Source organism: Enoplosus armatus, chromosome 2 (genome assembly GCF_043641665.1).
Source record: "Enoplosus armatus isolate fEnoArm2 chromosome 2, fEnoArm2.hap1, whole genome shotgun sequence".
Taxonomy (NCBI): Eukaryota; Metazoa; Chordata; class Actinopteri; order Centrarchiformes; family Enoplosidae; genus Enoplosus; species Enoplosus armatus.
The window spans coordinates 1,873,231-1,891,078 of record NC_092181.1 but is presented as its reverse complement, the minus strand read 5'-3'; the positions used below and the strand labels follow the sequence as shown (position 1 = coordinate 1,891,078).

The following is a 17,848-nucleotide window of genomic DNA, read 5'->3' as shown; positions in this document are numbered from 1 at the left end:
GCAATGCTGTTAATGCAGGGGGGATTTCTGACGCAAAACTAGGAGACAATCTGAAAATCAACCTCCACCTCAACCAGCATCAAAATGTACAAAACCACATAACGTACCTGGTGAGAGATGTTTTGCACCTGTGCATTTGTGGACACGTTTGAGTGTTTGTGTTGCTTCCCACAGCATGTGTAGTACATACATACAGTACATGATGGATGAATGCTGATGTGTAAATCTGTGCCCCTAGATCCTGAGCAGAGGTCAGCTGGTGAAATACGGCAATTATAAGAGAGGACAACTGATAGCCATGACGGTCACAGTTACCAAAAACATGCTGCCATCGTTCAGAATAATAGCCTACTACTTTACAAATGACAACGAAGTGGTATCAGACTCTGTGTGGGTGGATGTCGAGAACTCCTGCATGGGCTCGGTGAGACGCACAACGCTGATGTAGCAGATTTTAAGTGGACAAACAAGACACCCACGCACAAACTGATAAATTGTATTTTTCCAGGCACACTTTCAAGTATACATAAGTGTTTTTTTATCCACTTGTTTTAACAAATACAAATCTGCATGTCTCATTCATTGCCCTTTCTTCCTCCTTTAGTTGAAGCTGGAAATATCAAGACCTCTTGCATTCTACGAGCCTCGTAAAACGTTTAATCTGAAGGTCACAGGAGATCCAGGGGCCACAGTGGGACTTGTGGCAGTTGACAAAGGCGTCTACGTCCTAAACAACAAGCACCGCCTCACCCAGAAAAAGGCAATTTCTTTATTCCATCTTTAAAATGTGTTAAAAAGGGGTTTCATTTAAAAACCTATATCAATTGCATTGCATTTTCAATACTTTTATGTACAAAATACTACACTCTCAAGAATATACCTGATGACGACAATGCACAGACATCTTTATGTATGTTTTGTTTTATTTACTCACTTTTACTTACTTTTTAATTTTTGTTTGCCTACTTATCTATATCTGTCTTCTATTAAATATTATTAATGTCTTCACCCCTTCTAAAACCAACAACTCCCCAGAAGGGAGTTTTGAGAGGGGATCTGACCTGCAATGGACCAGCGACCCCCCACGGGTCTGGGGCGGGCTAAAGCAGGAGAAAGCAAAGAAAACAAACAAACATATATTTATGTGCTTACTCTATACTTATTATTTAATTTATCTTATATTTTATTTTTCTCTCTCTCTGCCCCCTATGTCCTTACACACAAGAAGAACATAAGAACATCTAAATTACTAATTTACTCATGTAGCTCTTATTAATTACTCAATAACTTAAGCTTATCTGTATTCCTATTCTTTATTTTTTGGTTTATGGTTGGTTTGTTTTTGTTGCTATGGTTGTCGTTGCTCCTCTCTTGTCTTGCCATGTCTCATATGTATATTCCCTCACTTACCTTGCACTATTAAGAAACACACACAAAAAATGCAGTTAATCATAGTCATAAAAGAAAATTTAAAAACTAAGTTGCTTTGCATTTAATTCCCTTATTAAGGGATTTTTCAAGGGATGGATAAGCAAGCTATGGCCCGCATGAACGGGCTTACAAGGCAGTGGTCTGGTGAGAGTTCTTAACAGCACTTCTAGGTTGATAGCTTACCAAGTGAAGCGCTTTGAAGACATGGCCAACGTGCCTGAGACTTCCCTGTAGGCTGAGAGAACTGAGATCACTTATAAGTGTATGGCAAAGTTGGCGCTGCAGGAAAGGGTGAGGTGACTCCACCTGACCAACTTTGACATTTTGGACATTCCAGTTGCTCCGTACGGCATATTCGGTTTCGCTCTTGCATCCATGCAAAGATGGTGTGAACCCATGAAGGACGTCATGGCTGCAAACCACTCAGGGCTAGCGTAATGGAATAAATACTTTTATGAATACGCAAGGGGGTGTATCTCATAGTGAGACATCTGACTCGTGCTACCCATAGAACCAGGTTATTCAAGAAACCTACAGTTTTCCAATCTCAGGGTTAGTCAACTCACAATTCAGGGTTAGATTCAAAGTTGTTTCTGGGACAGGCCCCAGATTATTTGTGTTTCATTGTGTGTCAAGACACCATGAGGAAGGGTTTCAGTATGCGTTGGTGTGTCTGTCCAAGCCCATACAAGGCTTTTTATTTTTGCCCATTAACCTGAGTACCTGGAATTTAACATTTCTATGCCCGACCCCACCCATGGATGAAGACACATTCTTTCATTGGTTTAAATCACTGTTTAAGTCATTGTGAGCATGTCCTCATGTTGATGTTAGCATTTAGCTCAAAACACCACTGTGCCTAGTTACAGCCTCTCAGCTACCGTGGCTGTGTAATCTTGGTATTGTTATTTGTAATTTGGTGTTTGGTTTATGAATGTTGGTATTTGGGCTGGAATGTGATGGGTTAACTGAAGAAATGGTTAAGTCATAGTCTTTACTCTGACAGCTCTTCCCTCTTGGAGATCAGCAGGCTTTAATATGTGGTCTTCTTTGGGGTTGTTCATTTGTTTGGCAAGGTGTCAGACTCTTCTGTGACAATATTATAGACATATTAACACATTACAGACATTTACAGTATCTCAATAATGTCACATTACTGTTCTGAGGTGACACTGAGTCCATGCAGGTACTGGATCCAGGCTTAGAGATGAGAATGCTGATGATAATTTCAGCCCCGTCTCTAATCCTGCAGTGGGCCAGGTTATAACACTGTTGTGGGCCAGGCTCAGGTTGGTTGAAGGGAACCTGTCCGTGAGATGGTTAGGTTAACAGCTTGTTGTCACGGTAACACACCTAGAGCTAAAGGGACCATTTTTAAACAGAAAAACCTGGGTCTCCATCAACTCAGGGTAAAACTGAAGAATTTTTACTAAACCTGCTCTCTGGAAGAGGCCCCCAATGTCTTAAATAGCCTTGGCACTGATTGATGCAGTAAACAGGTAGGACCTAGTGGACAGGGCAGGGCTGAGTTTAAGAGCAGTGAGTAAGAGTTTCCTACCATTATTGCATAAGTAAATGTTCCTTATGCCATATTTGAATTGAATGTTTACTGTTGTTGGTCTGTATTTCTGTGTGTCTTCCACCCTGCTCAGGTATGGGATATAGTGGAGAAGTACGACGCAGGCTGCACACCAGGTGGAGGGAAGGACAGTATGGGTGTGTTCTACGATGCTGGGTTGTTGTTTGAGTCCAGCACGGCGACTGGGACTCCCAACAGACTAGGTGGAGCTTCTCTCTCATTTTATCTCTCTCTCATTCAGGGCCTTCTTTGCATATTCTGGTGCCCTAGGCAAGACATCCATTTTCCTTTTTCTTATGATACACAATAATTGTGTCAAATTTGACTTTATTCAACTTGGCATTTTTGACAGCTGTCATATCAAGAGAAAACATCTGGATTTATAGCCGATGCCTATTGATCAAAAAATGGTTTGGTCCTGATCTGAATTCTGTGGATCGGCTCGGAGCATCCATACTTTACTTTTATTGGGGATGTAGATCATTGTTTATCATAACTGTATTTCCTTTGTTAAAGCTACTTACTGAACACTACATGATTCAAGCTGAGGACGCACCTTGCACACATAGCTTATCCATATCCCAGTTAGGTGTTGAGTGCAGTGTGAGCAGCAACTAACAACTAACCATAAAGAAATAAATGTATTCAACAGATTTTTTTGAAATACACTCAACCCAGTGAAGTTGAATTTTCAACCATATTTTCAAAAGAAAATTAAGCTACAAAAATAAGAATAAATGAATTAAATGAAATACCATTTAAGGGTTTCTCTAGCTATACCCAAAAACAAGTCTCGTCACGTTTTGCTGAGCGAAGAACTCAATCTGGGCTCTAACTTAAGCAACCAGATTCGGCTACTTCTTGAAACTTGCAGCACTGATGAAACCTGCGTTGTTGAAGATCCATGACGATGCTCTCCATCTACCATTTCTCTGCTGGCCTGCTATCCACAGCAACGCGACATGGGCTCTCGTTGTTCCCAGTCACCAGAAACATTTGGTTAACTTAAAGCTTCCCTTTTCAAAAGCTGTCTTGTTTGTCAGTGCAGTTGTTATTGAATTAGCAGTTAATTTACATTTCTACCACAAAACAAGCAGAGTTGTTTTTTTCTCTCTTTTTCTCCAAACCAGCCAAATTACCTCACTTTGATTTTAACTATCACATCAGTGATAACTCAGTGATAATACCATGCAGGACTTAACTCTAGGTTTAAATATGTTGGGTTCTGTTTCTGAGCTAGTCTGTGTTGCATTTCCAGGTTTGAAATGTGAGGCTCCCAGCAGGAGGAAACGAGCCACCACCATACTGGACATCAGAACCGGCTTAGGTAAGAATCACAAGGTGGTAATATTGAAATCATATCATCATTAATAACAATTACTTCCATATTGTTTTTAAGGATAACTACACTGTTTCACAACCAAGGGGCCACGAGTGGTCTGTGCCAGTATTGTAACGAATCCATGTAAGGTTGAAATAAATGTGTACATACTCAGAATCAGAAATATTTTGATCCCCGGGGGGAAATTGTACAATTTTGTATTAAACTGTATACTGTTTTATTAATTAAAAACAGAAATACTAATAGTATAAATAAAAGTATTTCCCTAATTAATATGATCATGGCTAGTTTACAAAAAGCCTTCAATATGTATATATATATATATATATACATTCATTCCTCAACACACAGGTAGACAGCAGTTAGGCAAGCCTAGTGCACCTTGTTATATTTCAGTAGTTATTGTGTTTCTCACCTGTATACTGCTGTCATTTTTCAGGCAGTCCTGCTGAACAATAACAATATAATCTGCAGCATTCATCCCAATGTGAAATTGCAGTGACAGCAGCCAAGTCACACATAAGAATAACAAAAATAAACAACATTAGGAGACTCAAAGAGCTAGATAAATGAAACTCTGGGGAATGTATTTCGGTGTCGGCACACAGCGAGGAACGCAGCTCTGCTCTGGCGGATTAGCATTTTTATGGGCTGCACTGAGGGTTTTTTCCTTGTCTGCGGCGGTTTGGTATCTTGGGCCCTGTTTACCCATATCTGCAGCAGGTCTACAGGTTAACAGCATGTTAGATCAAGGGGGCAATATGCAGGGCAATACGCAGTGCAACTCAATATGAGGCCTTGATGAGGGCCTTCAGGTTCACTTTGCTGAACCCCTCCACCACTTCTTAAAACGTGTCCAATCATTGTTTGAAAAAATCTGCGGGTTTTACAGGTCGCATGCATCGTTAGCTAGCACTTCTCTCTCATATATATCACACTGAGCCTGCAGTGAGTCACTTTAAGTAAAACCCAGCTTGATGTAGTGTTCATCATATTTGCAACGTTTTGGTTCAGCTTCTGTAGTTTCAGGCTGTGATGCTCTTGGTATCAGGAATCACGTCATTTTGCAATTTTAAGTACATTAATTGCCTGCATGAGCTGTTTTCCACAGCCACTGATGCAGCTGCTACTTTTGACCGTGTTGGTGAGCTGGCCAAATAAGCGGGCCAGACTACACTAATGTTAAGGCCTCACAGTTAAGACCTCTGGTCTGCATGACCCACAACAACCATGGGTATAAAACAAAAACAGTTAAATATTCTATATTATTATTATATTTCTATTTTTATATCTAAAAACGCTTTTGTGTTTGCATCTATTAACATGTTAAATTACATTAAAAGTCTTCCCTCTCACCTCTGTTTCTTCACAACCCTCTCCCCTTTTAAGTGAGTCAATATAAAGAAAAAAAGCAACGTGACTGTTGTTTGGATGGCATGAGGGATACCCCTCTCTCATATAACTGTAAGAGGCGCAGCGAGTACATCGTGGACGGTGCAGCCTGTGTGGAGGCCTTCCTGCACTGCTGCAGGGAGATGGAAAGCCAGCAAGCTGAACGGAAGCATGGCAGGCTCCTGCTGGCACGCAGTAAGAGACGGGGACAAGGGATGGAGAGAAAGGCAGCATTTGTTCCATTCAATGGTCATACTGGTTGTCGGAAATTGCCTCCCAGTGAAAAACACTAACGTTTTTAAATGACACTGTAGGTGGGAAAGATGAGGATTACACTGACAGCAATGACATTATTTCTCGCACCAAGTTTCCTGAAAGTTGGCTGTGGTCAGATATCAAACTGCCTGATTGCCCTCAACAAACACCAAACTGGTGAGGCAACTGAAACCTACACACACAAATAAAGCAATGCCTGTGAGCTAGTTCAGGCAGCTGATTTGAGTCTGGCGCTATTCTCACATGGCATACTCCTCTCATTGAAGCATATATGCAACGTACGCTTTAAATCATGGCGGTGTACTTCAGCCATCAGTGTTTTTCTGCCATGCCTGCTGCAACACTGCTCGCCTGAGAGCTATGCTTCATGACACTTACGACACTTGCTGCTACTGCTGCTGCTGTTTCTATAGCATTCAACATTCACATAATCTTAACTAAACTTCAATCATGACATCACTAAAATTTAAACAAACGTTTTACCTCTGAAATGGACAATGCTTTTCTTGTGTATTTCAGTGGCACCACATCAAAAGAGGCAAAAATCCCTTTGAAAGACTCAATCACAACCTGGCAGTTGACTGGCATCAGCCTTTCAAGAACCCATGGTGAGGATTCCCATAGACGCTCTAATCTTAAAGTCACGACCCCCTCTTTTCTTTTTCTCTGCCGTCCCTTGTTTGATTGTCCTCTCATCCTTAAGGAATCTGCGTGGCGGATCCATTAAAGGTAGTTGTGCGGAAGAACTTCTTCATTGATCTCAGGCTGCCTTACTCTGCAGTCCGTAGAGAGCAGCTGGAAATTAAGGCCATCCTCCACAACTACAGTCCTGACGCAATCACTGTAAGTCGGAGCTAATCTTTTCCTGTTTCAGGACAGAGCGCTTTCAACTTTGCACAGTTTGTGTGGCTTAGTCAAAAGGGAAGACAGCAGACTTAAAGTGGCAATAGTTTTTTTGCTTTGACTTGTCATTATGAAGTAAACGATGAGTGCACGACGTTATGGCAATCGAATAATGACACCATCGGCATTTATATTGGTTCCCTATAAGCCTCACTTTCACCGTGCAATTATGTCTGCCCCCGGGTAAATGACGGCTCGATATATGGCACAAAAGAAGTGCGCCAACCATTGTGCAACCAAAACAGAAAGAGGATAGACCAATTATGTTTTCCGCAGTGGCTATGGTAGCTATCCCCATGTAGCGGAAACAAGCAGATAGCTGAAGGGAAGGAGATTATGTTAGTACTCAATATAAAATGATTTCACTTTACCTCTTCAGTGAACATGCTTCTTCCTTATCTCTTACTTCCACAGCGATGTTGATTGTTTCTTCATGGAAATTCCGAAAACAAATGCAGTGTGTCCCGTGTTGTTGGTAGTCGCTAGGCTCTGTCTTTGCGACGCCAGGGGGGTAAAAGTTGAAAAGTTGTCTATTGCCACTCAATACCGTAATACGGAATCACTTAATAATAACTAACAGTCGTTAATACTGTCAGTCACACTAAAAGAACACCGCAATCTGCAGTTCATCTTCCTTAAAGGGGAAGGCTCGGCCGGTAACACACAGGTGCAGTTAGGCTGTGAGGGCGCTAAGCAGAGGTGGAAGAAGGATCTGGTCCATGTACTAACATCCCACTGTGAAAATACTCCACTACAAGTAAAAGTTCTGCATCGTAAACCTTGCTTAAAGTAATTATTGTGCAGTGAAATGGTCCCGCCAAGAACTTCCTGGAAGTATCTGAAGTCTACGTGAATCACGTGGTGATCAAGCATTTTGAACTTCCTTGATGCGACTCAGTCGGTATATGGCTCTGCTGTAGCCATGGCAGTAGCCCACTCCGTGCAAACCAATCATTGCTGGTACTTGTCCACCAGCCTGGGAATTGTCAGCGCGTTCGTTGATTTGCACAAAAGAGTCAAGAGGAGTTCTATTTCACAAAAATAGCAAATTTATTCAATGTATTAAAGATTCAAAATACATCTTTCACGAAGCAATTGCTTAGATCAGAATAGGAAAAGGGTAAGGGAGTGAGAATTCTGAAGTTTTCTGTCCGTGCACACAGTTTTCATTTAGTGGCTACACTCAATGTGGCCCTTCCCATATAGTAGAGCCTTGTGGTGATTGGCTCTCCACTGGGTAGCATCCGCATCGTCCTCATCTGACTCCAATCAGGTTTCTTTGTTTCTTCTGCGTCAGAGCCGGCTAATGGCCACACACTCTGAGCGCTGGGGTTGGGCGAATGGCCCCCACCCTCTGGAAGATGGTGCGCGATGAATCTCTGCTGGGTGTGTTGTTCTCACAGACAAGACACAGATGCATTCATAACAGGATATGATAACACGACAGTTACAATTATCAGCTCTGCGGTTATAATCTCAGGTTCAGGATGGGGAGGGAAGTACAGAGGATTGCAAAACAGTTTCATGAACTCAACAATACTTCTCTTTATTTCATACAGCCATTCATTTTAAACATTGTATTGTATTTATTATTTTAATTCCTAACAGAATGTCGCCACAGACACCAGGTTTTTGGTGATAGGCTTAATCAGCATTGTTTGAAGTCGTTTAGCAACGGCTAGAATGTAACGGACGTTCATTTACATGTAAAAGTCCCGCACTCCAGCTTTAAGTAATTAGAGACATGCTCTAACATAAAAACTGCTTGGTAAGAGGAAATATCTTGTCTATATTGCCTTGATTGAAGATATCTCATTTAGTGTGTTTACAAAAGACATTTATAAAAGATATTTTATGTAATTGAAATTGTGCCATAGGATTGTATCTGGACCCCCAGAAATCTCATGAGAATAATGAAATACACATTACATTATAAATACACAAACTTTTTCAGTCTCTCCATCTTTGTCTCATTTCCAAGGTGCGTGTGGATCTGATCGAGAAGCAGCATGTGTGCAGTTCAGCCTCTATGCGTGGGAGGTATCGTCAGGAAGTCAAAGTTGAGCCAGAATCCACACTATCTGTGCCCTTCGTCATTATTCCCATGAAGGAAGGACAACGCCACATTGAAGTCAAAGCAGTTGTTAAAGAATCGGGGCTCAGTGATGGAATCGAAAAGAATCTGCTGGTGGTGGTAAGAGAAACAGAATCGTGCTGTCAGTTTGGAGTCTGGTGTACCATACTAAAACGGTTCTCCTGTTGTGGTGCAAACATTAAAGCTGCAAGAATACAGTGTTGTCAAAGCTTTGCTTTAAAATAGTAGTGATTCCAGATACGTGTAATTATTGTTTTTCCAGCCTGAAGGCATACTGACAAAATCTTTAAAGCGGGTGACCCTCAACCCTGCAAAGAATGGTGTAGGTGAGCTGAGCAGTTAAGGAACTGCAGTAAACACAGAAAACGTATAGTATCTGTGTTTTTGTTTCTTACTAACGGTTTCTTTCTTTAGATGGCCAACAAGAGGAAATTATGAACAGTGAAATTCCTGAGAAAGATTTGGTTCCAGGCTCACCTACTAGCACAGAGATCTCTGTGACAGGTGAGATATAATGTTGTATTTGGGCATGTTATGTGATACAGTGCCTGTACAATGAACTCTGCATTGTTCATTATAATTGTGGTAAGAGAGAGTTGTTCTTCCTGATTGAAAATGATCACCTCACCTGGTTGGAGGGACCTTTGCATGTTTGTTTCTTCCTCTTAGTGCTGTCATTTTTCCTGTGTGTCCACACAGGAAGAGAGCAGATGAGTGCACTGGTGGAGAACGCCCTGAGTGGGAAGTCTTTGGGTACTCTGATCAAACAGCCCTCAGGCTGTGGAGAGCAGAACATGATCACCATGACCCTGCCTGTCATTGCAACCATGTATTTGGACAAAACCAACCAGTGGGAAACTGTGGGCTTTGAGAAACGTGATGAAGCCCTCCAACACATCAAGACTGGTAGGCTCACAGTATCTACACAGATGCATTAATTAGCATAAATACCAGAAATATTGCTTAACGGAGGAGACCAAGGCACTCAAACTGGCATACATTAGATAAGATTCAGTAGAGAGTTGAGTGGCAGTCAGTAAAAAGGTTGTGTGTTTTGTTTGTGTCCAGGATACCAGAACGAGCTTGCCTACCATAAAAATGATGGGTCTTTTGCTGTGTTCCCAGATCATAAGAGCAGCACCTGGTGAAGCATCAAAACATGCATGAACTCATACACAAATATGTTGCACATCTTCATTTAACTTTGATTCTGAGTAACTGTGAGGAAAGTTCATGTACAGGTTATTTAACTAAAGCAAATGAAAAACTATTGTACCCTCTCCTCTCCTCTCTAAGGCTGACGGCGTATGTTGCCAAGGTGTTTGCCATGGCCAGCCATCTGGTGGCAGTGCAAAGCAAAGTTATCTGTGACGCTGTCAAGTTTCTGATTGACAACACACAACAACCTGACGGCGTGTTTAGAGAAGTTGGAACGATTATCCATGGAGAAATGATTGTGCGTGCAAAGAATAACATCAATTCTTCGTCTTGGTTCTAAACAAAAGTGCTATGTTATTTACTATGATTGTGTATGAATAAACTGATATTTAATGTTGTCGATTGTAATGATAATGATGGTACTGCTTGTGTGTGTGTGTGTGTGTGTGTGTAGGGTGATGTACGCGGCACAGATTCAGACGCCTCATTGACGGCCTTCTGCCTTATTGCCATGCAGGAGTCACGCACACTATGTACTGCCACTGTTGATGTGAGTACCTCTCCTCCATACAATAGTTTCTCTTTTTCCCTCTTTATTTCTCTTTCTGATTTCTACCCCCAACACCTAATATTATCTCTACAATTTAGGAGACAAACATGAGTAAATGTACAGCACAGAGAGAAAAGATGTGATGTCCACCATTCAACATGATTAAAAAACACTACAGTATTTAACATTAATGCTGACTCCTCTAGGAATTAGTGCAATATTTACAAGAGCTGCAATTTTTTTTTTTTTACATACCCCCAACATTTTCACAGAAAAGGTCAAACTGGAAGAATAACTGTCCATTTTCTCAGTCATGACAGATTTCCACCCAACAATAATAAGTCGATGTTTTATGTTCCTGATGTTAAGGCCTCGTTTTGTGCAAAAATACACTCCAAAGTTAATTAAGTTAAGTTAATATCAGACTCAAAAGCTGGGGCAGCAATAGGCTGCTAGTCAGTGTGAATGTTGCCTGGCGTTTGGCGCCATCTGCTGAGCCACAGAGATTAAAAACATGCCCTGCGGCACTGCAGGGGAAAGTTGAGAAAAGTTTATTCAACTGTCCTCTGATACAATATGAGCATTGGGGTTGAGCCTCGAGAATTGGTTTTAAATTACAACCAGTTCCAAAATTCCAATTCTCAAGGAATCATAAAGAAATATAAATTTCGATTCTGCTTATCAGTTTACTTGCGCTAGTTTCAATTAAACAGTGTACTGCAAACACTGTATGTCCAGCACCTGCCTGTCTGTCTGTGCATCCATCTCAGAGTCGTAGCCATCTTGGCTGGTGAATAAGGTCGCTGAGGGCTGCATTTGGTAGAGCACTCCGCTCAGGGTGCGTACAGTGTCTGGCACGCCTGCCAAAAACGGGTTGAGCAAGAGGTTCGGACCTTGGAGCCAGTCCTGTTCCTCCGCTCTTCCCCCTCTCTGTGAGCCTGCCCACTGTCACACTGGCCAGGCTGGAGCTCAGCCCCGGACCGGCTCTGCACTCGCTGCCCTGGTTGTGACCGCTGCCACATGCCACTCTCATTACAAGCACACTCTGCGATTCAGTGTTACAGAATGAATTCATTGTTGTATTAAAACAGTTTCAACAAAGCTATTTGTATTAAACTATTTGCTTGTACATAGTACAGTGGCTATGTCAGAAAACAACTGTCAAGTCAGAGTGGATTTTTTTTTAAATTACATGCTCACCGCAACCTACCAACAGAGCCCCTTTCTGTACTTATGTCTTTTCCTTCTGTCCAGGGTTTTAAAGACAGTATAGACAAAGCAGTAGCCTACCTGGAAGGGCGTCAGCACAACCTCACCAACTCATATGCTGCTGTGATGACATCATACGCCCTGGCAAATGAAAACAAACTAGACCGGCAGATCCTCTCCAAGTTTAACTCCTCAGGTTTTGTCACATAACAATATTCTTAAACATAGTGAGATACAATTAAGTCTATAGATAAGATAAATTAACTTTATCCACATTCACAGATGTAGTTTACTGATTATTACACCTGCACTCACTGATTATTCTGTGTGTGTGTGTGTGTGTGTGTGTGTGTGTGTGTGTGTGTGTGTGTGTGTAAACAGATAAGCTAAAAGATATTGCAAGTGAGGACATTGATTTATTTCTTCTTATTTATTTTTTAAAGGTTATGCATTTTAGATTTTTTGGTTTTGGGAGTTAGTGAAGATTGTGACAAGTGTTCTGTCTTCTTCAGAGTCAACCCACTGGCCTGTACGTGATACACATCTTTTCACACTGGAGGCCACAGCTTATGCTCTTCTGGCTTTGGTCAAGGACAAGGTGAGCATGTCCCATGTCAAATCTGGTTAAAATTTGTGCTACACTACACGAGAAATAAAACAGTATTACTCATCATTCAAAAAAGGTATTTAGCAGAATAATACAGAATAAACAAAAACAACACATTTGATGAACATTTAGACACATAGAACCAAATAATGCCAAGATCCAAAATAATTGTGGTGAGGTTATGAGTCGTAATGACCTTTATAAAAGCTATTTTAGAGATGCAGAGCGATCTTTCCACACTAAACACCCACTTTTTGCGACAAACAAGCAGATGCTTACAGCTCTAATTGTGATTGTTTTTTGTTTTTTTAAATGTCTGCGATATCATCTCCCCTTTATCTGTCAAATATACATATATGATCAAAGGGCAGTAAGGGCTTTGAATAAAATTATTGAAACAAACCAATAAGCTGTCTAATACAGAAATTCCAAGCCTTCTCTTGACTTTCATTAATAAAGGATTTTGAGAATGCCAAACCTGTGGTCAGATGGTTCAACCAACAGCAGATAGATGGCAGAGGCTATGGATCAACTCAAGTAGGAGTCTCTCTCCCTCTCTTTCTCTCTCTGTCGCAGTACATTTATGTATATTTATGCATTTATGTATCTATATTAGGACTTTTTTTTGAAAAGTTATGCTTAATTGTGTTAATCTGGGGCTTAAACTACTGATCAATTTTATGAGTCTTGTTTTCTCTCCTTCACTGTCTCTCTTTTTCTCTCCAGGCTACTATAATGGTGTACCAGGCAATAGCTGAGTACTGGACCAGTGCTAATGAAGAGGAGTATGAGCTCAAAGTGGACATTGTGTTATCTCAAAAGATAAAACCTGTTAAGTTTCACTTCAACAGAGAAAACCACTATGCCACTAAAACGTCTAAGGTGAAAATACACACAATTGTGACCAATTACATCTGCATTAATGGTCACTAAGGGGCAGAAGAATTCCAAAACAAGCTGGCAGACACATATATAAGGAGTTCAGTGTATAGTGGAAAACCACACAACATTGGGCTCCATTTTCATGCAGGCACACAGCTTGAACTGTAGCTATGTGCCAGGGAAGCTGCATGTTACTGAGGCAGTCAGTGTATGCCTTGCCTCCCATTATTTTTGTTACTTGCAGCAAAGCAGTGGAAGGAGGGATTCAGTAGAGGGTGTCATTGTCAGTCCAGTGGCACACTGCAATCTCCACCACGTCCCCGTTTCACGCTGTCAGCCGCTGGCCTACTTGGAGTAGGTCAACAGTACAGTACGCACAGCGCATCTGTGTTCTGTAATAGCTTCGTCTCTTGAATTTGTAAAGGCAAGCTACCAGCCTGTACTAACCTTTGCTTTACACTGGTGAAAGCCATCTGAAGTCAACTGATATCCTTTCCTTCTGTGGTCTCTTACTAAGCGATATGCACCGTCAAGCGTGACTATGCAAGCCAGATCCACAGGTTATATTTTCTGCAACATCAAACTTGGTGTTTATATATTAATTATTCTTGACCGTTTTTTTATGCAAATCCATAAGCATGTTGGAGACTGACACACTGAAAATAGTTCACACAGCTCCATCAAAAATCATTGGTCAATTAAAACTTAAGCTTCTCTCTTCACTGATAACTCTCTCGGGAATGTAAGTTCCTTTACAATCCCCTCCCGGTGACTCCATCCAAAACACAGGGAAACCACGACACTCAACCATACAATCCAGAACAAGATTCTAACTCAGCTAGAAACCTCAGTAAAGATGCGGAGTTGGGGCATAATTCTCTCCTTCACATTACACTTAGTAACATACTAATACAGTTTTTAAGTCGTAATTCCTCTTAATGTTACTTACATGATAGTATCTAATGAAGGTTCTCTCTCTGTTTGTTTTGTGTGTGTGTTTGTATGCACATGTGTACATCTTTTAAATCTCAACAGCTCAAGAGCATTAACCAGAATGTCGCAGTGATTGCCAATGGAACAGGAGAAGCAACAGTGAAAGTGAGTATTGCACATTTTTGTTTTGAGTAATTTGTTGTGTATTGTTGTGCATATCAGGCCCTCAGAATGAAAGTTAAGTTTTTTGAATAATTTTGAAGTGTTGTAATTTGGTATTTAATTGTCATTCCCTCTAACGGAAAAGAACCAATTACTGACTGTGTCAACAAAACAAAAAAAATGAAAATACAAATTATAAAGGCTACACATTAAATGACACAAACCCACATGTTTGTTTAAAACCTGCAAAACTGTCGGGCTGCTCATGCTTATTGCCCCATTATATCTCTTTTTAGTACTCCCAGACCTCAGCAATTAGCTTTAATGACAATGTTATTTCCAATAGAGATGGTGGCCAAACGAATGAAGATCCAAGTTGTAATAAACTGGAATTATCCTTTAAGATAAACTTTTGTCTATGTCACAGATGGTGTCGCTGTATTACGCTCTGCCTAAAGAAAAGGAAAGCGACTGTCAGAAGTTTAACCTGTCTGTGAAGCTCGTCCCAGGTGATTTGGTACTCTCTGTCCCCCCTCCGTCTCTCCCTGAAACTAGGAGATCCACTGAGATTTAAAACAACAAGAAAAAAAGGACAGAGGCACAGTCGCAGTTTCAAGCTTTCGGTTTTATTGAAAGACCGCCATCAGGCACAGAATGGAATGGATTTCCAAAAAGATTATAGGAAAGATTTGTTTTAATGATATTGTGTTAATGCTTCCAGTAAAACCAAGACCAGCTGTTGTCTTAAGATATGGACTCTATTGTACTTTATATCCACAAAAGATCTTGATTCTGCTACACAATATTATTAAAACTGTCTTTCCAGTGGAGATAACTTTACATAGAGCTGTCCCTCCCTCACACAGGCTGACTCTCTCTTCCCCTCCACATCACTTATTTTCTGTGTGGGTTTGGTCGCATTTCGTGGTGGCTGTCTTGAAGCAGGTGGGAACACTCTCCTGTGACAGTGTTAATAATGTCAGTAATGACATCAACTAGCTGACTGGCACATGTGTTTAGTACACAGCTCCGATGATATCAGGCCCAGCAGCTTTACAATCTACGAACCTGCTGGTGGACACCGGCAGTGAGGGAGGCTGTCAAGCTGAAGAGGAAGACCTTTCGGGCTTTGTTGGCCCAGGGGTCTCCTGAAGTCACGGGGAGGCCAGAAGGGTTGCCAGAGTGTTTGATGAGTTCGGGGGCAAAACTCAAAACAAGGAAGTTCTGGAGGGGGAAGCAGGGTTTGGCTCAGGCTGTGTTCACTGGGGGATGTGAAGTGCTGACCCTGACCGGAGATATTGTTGAGCGGTGGAAAGAGCACTTTGAGGAACCCCTGAACCCGACCCACACGTCCTCTGTGGATGAAGCAGAGTTTGAAGACTCAAGGGAAGCCTCACCCATATCCCTGGCAGAGGTCTCTGAGGTAGTCAAGAAGCTCCTCAGCGTCAAAACAAGGCTCCAGGTGTTGATGAGATTCGACCTGAGATGCTGAAGGCTCTGGACATTGTTGGGCTGTCTTGGCTGACACACCTCTTTAGTGTCACGTGGAGGTTGTGCAGTGGCAGACTTGGGTGGTGGCTCCCGTTTATAAAAAGGGGAGTCGGAGGCTCCAATGATCGGGGTATCACACTGCTTTTGCGGTTTGCAACTGTTGGGATGAGAGTCAGCACCTCCAGGTCTGAGGCCGTGGTTCTCTGCCATAAAAAGGTGGATTGCTCCCTCTGGGTTGGGAGTGAGTCACTGCCCCAAGCGAAGGAGTTCAAGTATCTCAGGTTCTTGTTCACGAGCGAGGGCAAAATGGAGCATGAGATGGACAGGAGTAATGCCGGCATTGTACCAGATCATTGTGATGAAGAGAGAGCTGAACTGGAAAGCAAACCCTAACCCAGTTGATCTATGTTCCAACCCTCACCTATGGTCACGAGCTTTGGGTAGTGACCGAAATAATGAGATCATGGATACAAGCAGCCGAAATGAGTTTCCGCCATAGGGTGGCTGGGCTCAGCCTTAGAGATAGGGTGAGGAGCTCAGACATCCGGAGGGAGCTCGGGGGGAGAGCCACTGCTCTCTACCAGGTGTAAATGGAGTCTTAGTACCCAGTATGAGTCAATGCCACCTGGACCCTACACATCCACAGTGCAGCTCTGTAGCGTCTTTCACGTCTTACACCCTCCCTGCCTGATAAATATATATCTTTCAAACTCCACCCCCCTACTTTTTGTTTATAAATGACCTGACATCATGACATCATCAGGGCTATTTCTTCATACTTTAGAAAGCTCCCGACAGAGCCATAAGATAACTACTTTCAAAGACTGAGTAGTACGCCTCATGACGAGCAAAATGAACTTCTTGTGTAAATGTGTAGTGCCTCTTTAATTGATGCAACAAGTATCAAGTAATTAGCTGGCATATCTGTTTCATTAGCTGTTGTTTTCATGACACCTCTATCTGCTCCTGATGGTGGTGTTAAAGTAAAACAGCAACAATGCCTCTGTCCTTTTTTGGAGTAACACTATTATTACTGCCTGATTATCTATTTGTCTTTATTCGTTGGTTGTCATTTTCTCTGTTTCTTGCCTGTATTTGTATAGTTTGTTTGGTTTTCTGCTTGTCTGGCAATGTTTTTGTCTTTGTTGCTGTTGTCTCTCAAAAGTATTTTTCTTTTGTGAGAAACACAAACTAAAGGCTCATCAAATGTTTTGCTCCTCCAGAGAAGATGGACGAGGATGAGAAGATATACAAACTGATAATAGAGGTTTTGTAAGTACAATCAAGAAGTCATACTGACAAGTGTTACAGTAACATGGCTTTATACATACCTTTCCTTCCCTTGTTTTCTTGCTGTTTGCTTTTCAGTCTCGCCATTATCTTTTAATTGCTTTGCCCTTTACATCCCTGATTGCCTTATTTTCTTTAAAGAAAAACGTTCGCAGTCTCACGTCATCAGAGAAATATGATGCAGTTAAGTAGAAATGTTGCAGATATCTGTGGAGATAGATTTGTCTATTTGTCTGATATTATTTGTGTGAACAGATCGACAATCCATGTGTAAATCTGTAAACATAAAACACCTTCTACAAATACAAAAAAAGATTTGTAAACTCCCACAAATATTTAGTAAAAAACAAAAAACGCTTGGAATCAGCTTGAGCGGATGTGCCCATCTTAACATGCAGTATCAGTTGTGAACCATTTTATGTTGTTACAATAATCCAACTAATGATTCACTATTCTTAAGTTTATCATACTCTCTTATTAGAAATTATTTATTTGTGTCACCCTTCTTTTCTATATAGTTTAAGATTATATATTAAAGGGCTTTGCTT

The 17,848-nt window shown here is 41.4% G+C and overlaps 1 protein-coding gene across 1 annotated transcript in view; it reads left to right on the top strand.

The window, feature by feature from the left end:
• Positions 1-17,848, top strand: part of LOC139297742 (complement C3-like) — a 31,051-nt gene that overhangs the window by 9,574 nt on the left and 3,629 nt on the right. Inside the window, exons 13-36 of the mRNA XM_070920528.1 lie at positions 19-110; positions 239-424; positions 605-760; positions 3,084-3,213; positions 4,269-4,337; positions 5,742-5,939; positions 6,059-6,176; positions 6,540-6,628; positions 6,724-6,854; positions 8,032-8,043; positions 8,905-9,117; positions 9,281-9,344; positions 9,433-9,522; positions 9,718-9,924; positions 10,087-10,162; positions 10,315-10,474; positions 10,631-10,726; positions 11,981-12,131; positions 12,448-12,533; positions 13,002-13,079; positions 13,269-13,424; positions 14,460-14,522; positions 14,947-15,028; positions 17,234-17,282. Of these exons, the coding sequence (XP_070776629.1) occupies positions 19-110; positions 239-424; positions 605-760; positions 3,084-3,213; positions 4,269-4,337; positions 5,742-5,939; positions 6,059-6,176; positions 6,540-6,628; positions 6,724-6,854; positions 8,032-8,043; positions 8,905-9,117; positions 9,281-9,344; positions 9,433-9,522; positions 9,718-9,924; positions 10,087-10,162; positions 10,315-10,474; positions 10,631-10,726; positions 11,981-12,131; positions 12,448-12,533; positions 13,002-13,079; positions 13,269-13,424; positions 14,460-14,522; positions 14,947-15,028; positions 17,234-17,282 (2,752 nt within the window). The remainder of the gene's footprint in view (positions 1-18; positions 111-238; positions 425-604; positions 761-3,083; positions 3,214-4,268; positions 4,338-5,741; positions 5,940-6,058; positions 6,177-6,539; positions 6,629-6,723; positions 6,855-8,031; positions 8,044-8,904; positions 9,118-9,280; positions 9,345-9,432; positions 9,523-9,717; positions 9,925-10,086; positions 10,163-10,314; positions 10,475-10,630; positions 10,727-11,980; positions 12,132-12,447; positions 12,534-13,001; positions 13,080-13,268; positions 13,425-14,459; positions 14,523-14,946; positions 15,029-17,233; positions 17,283-17,848) is intronic.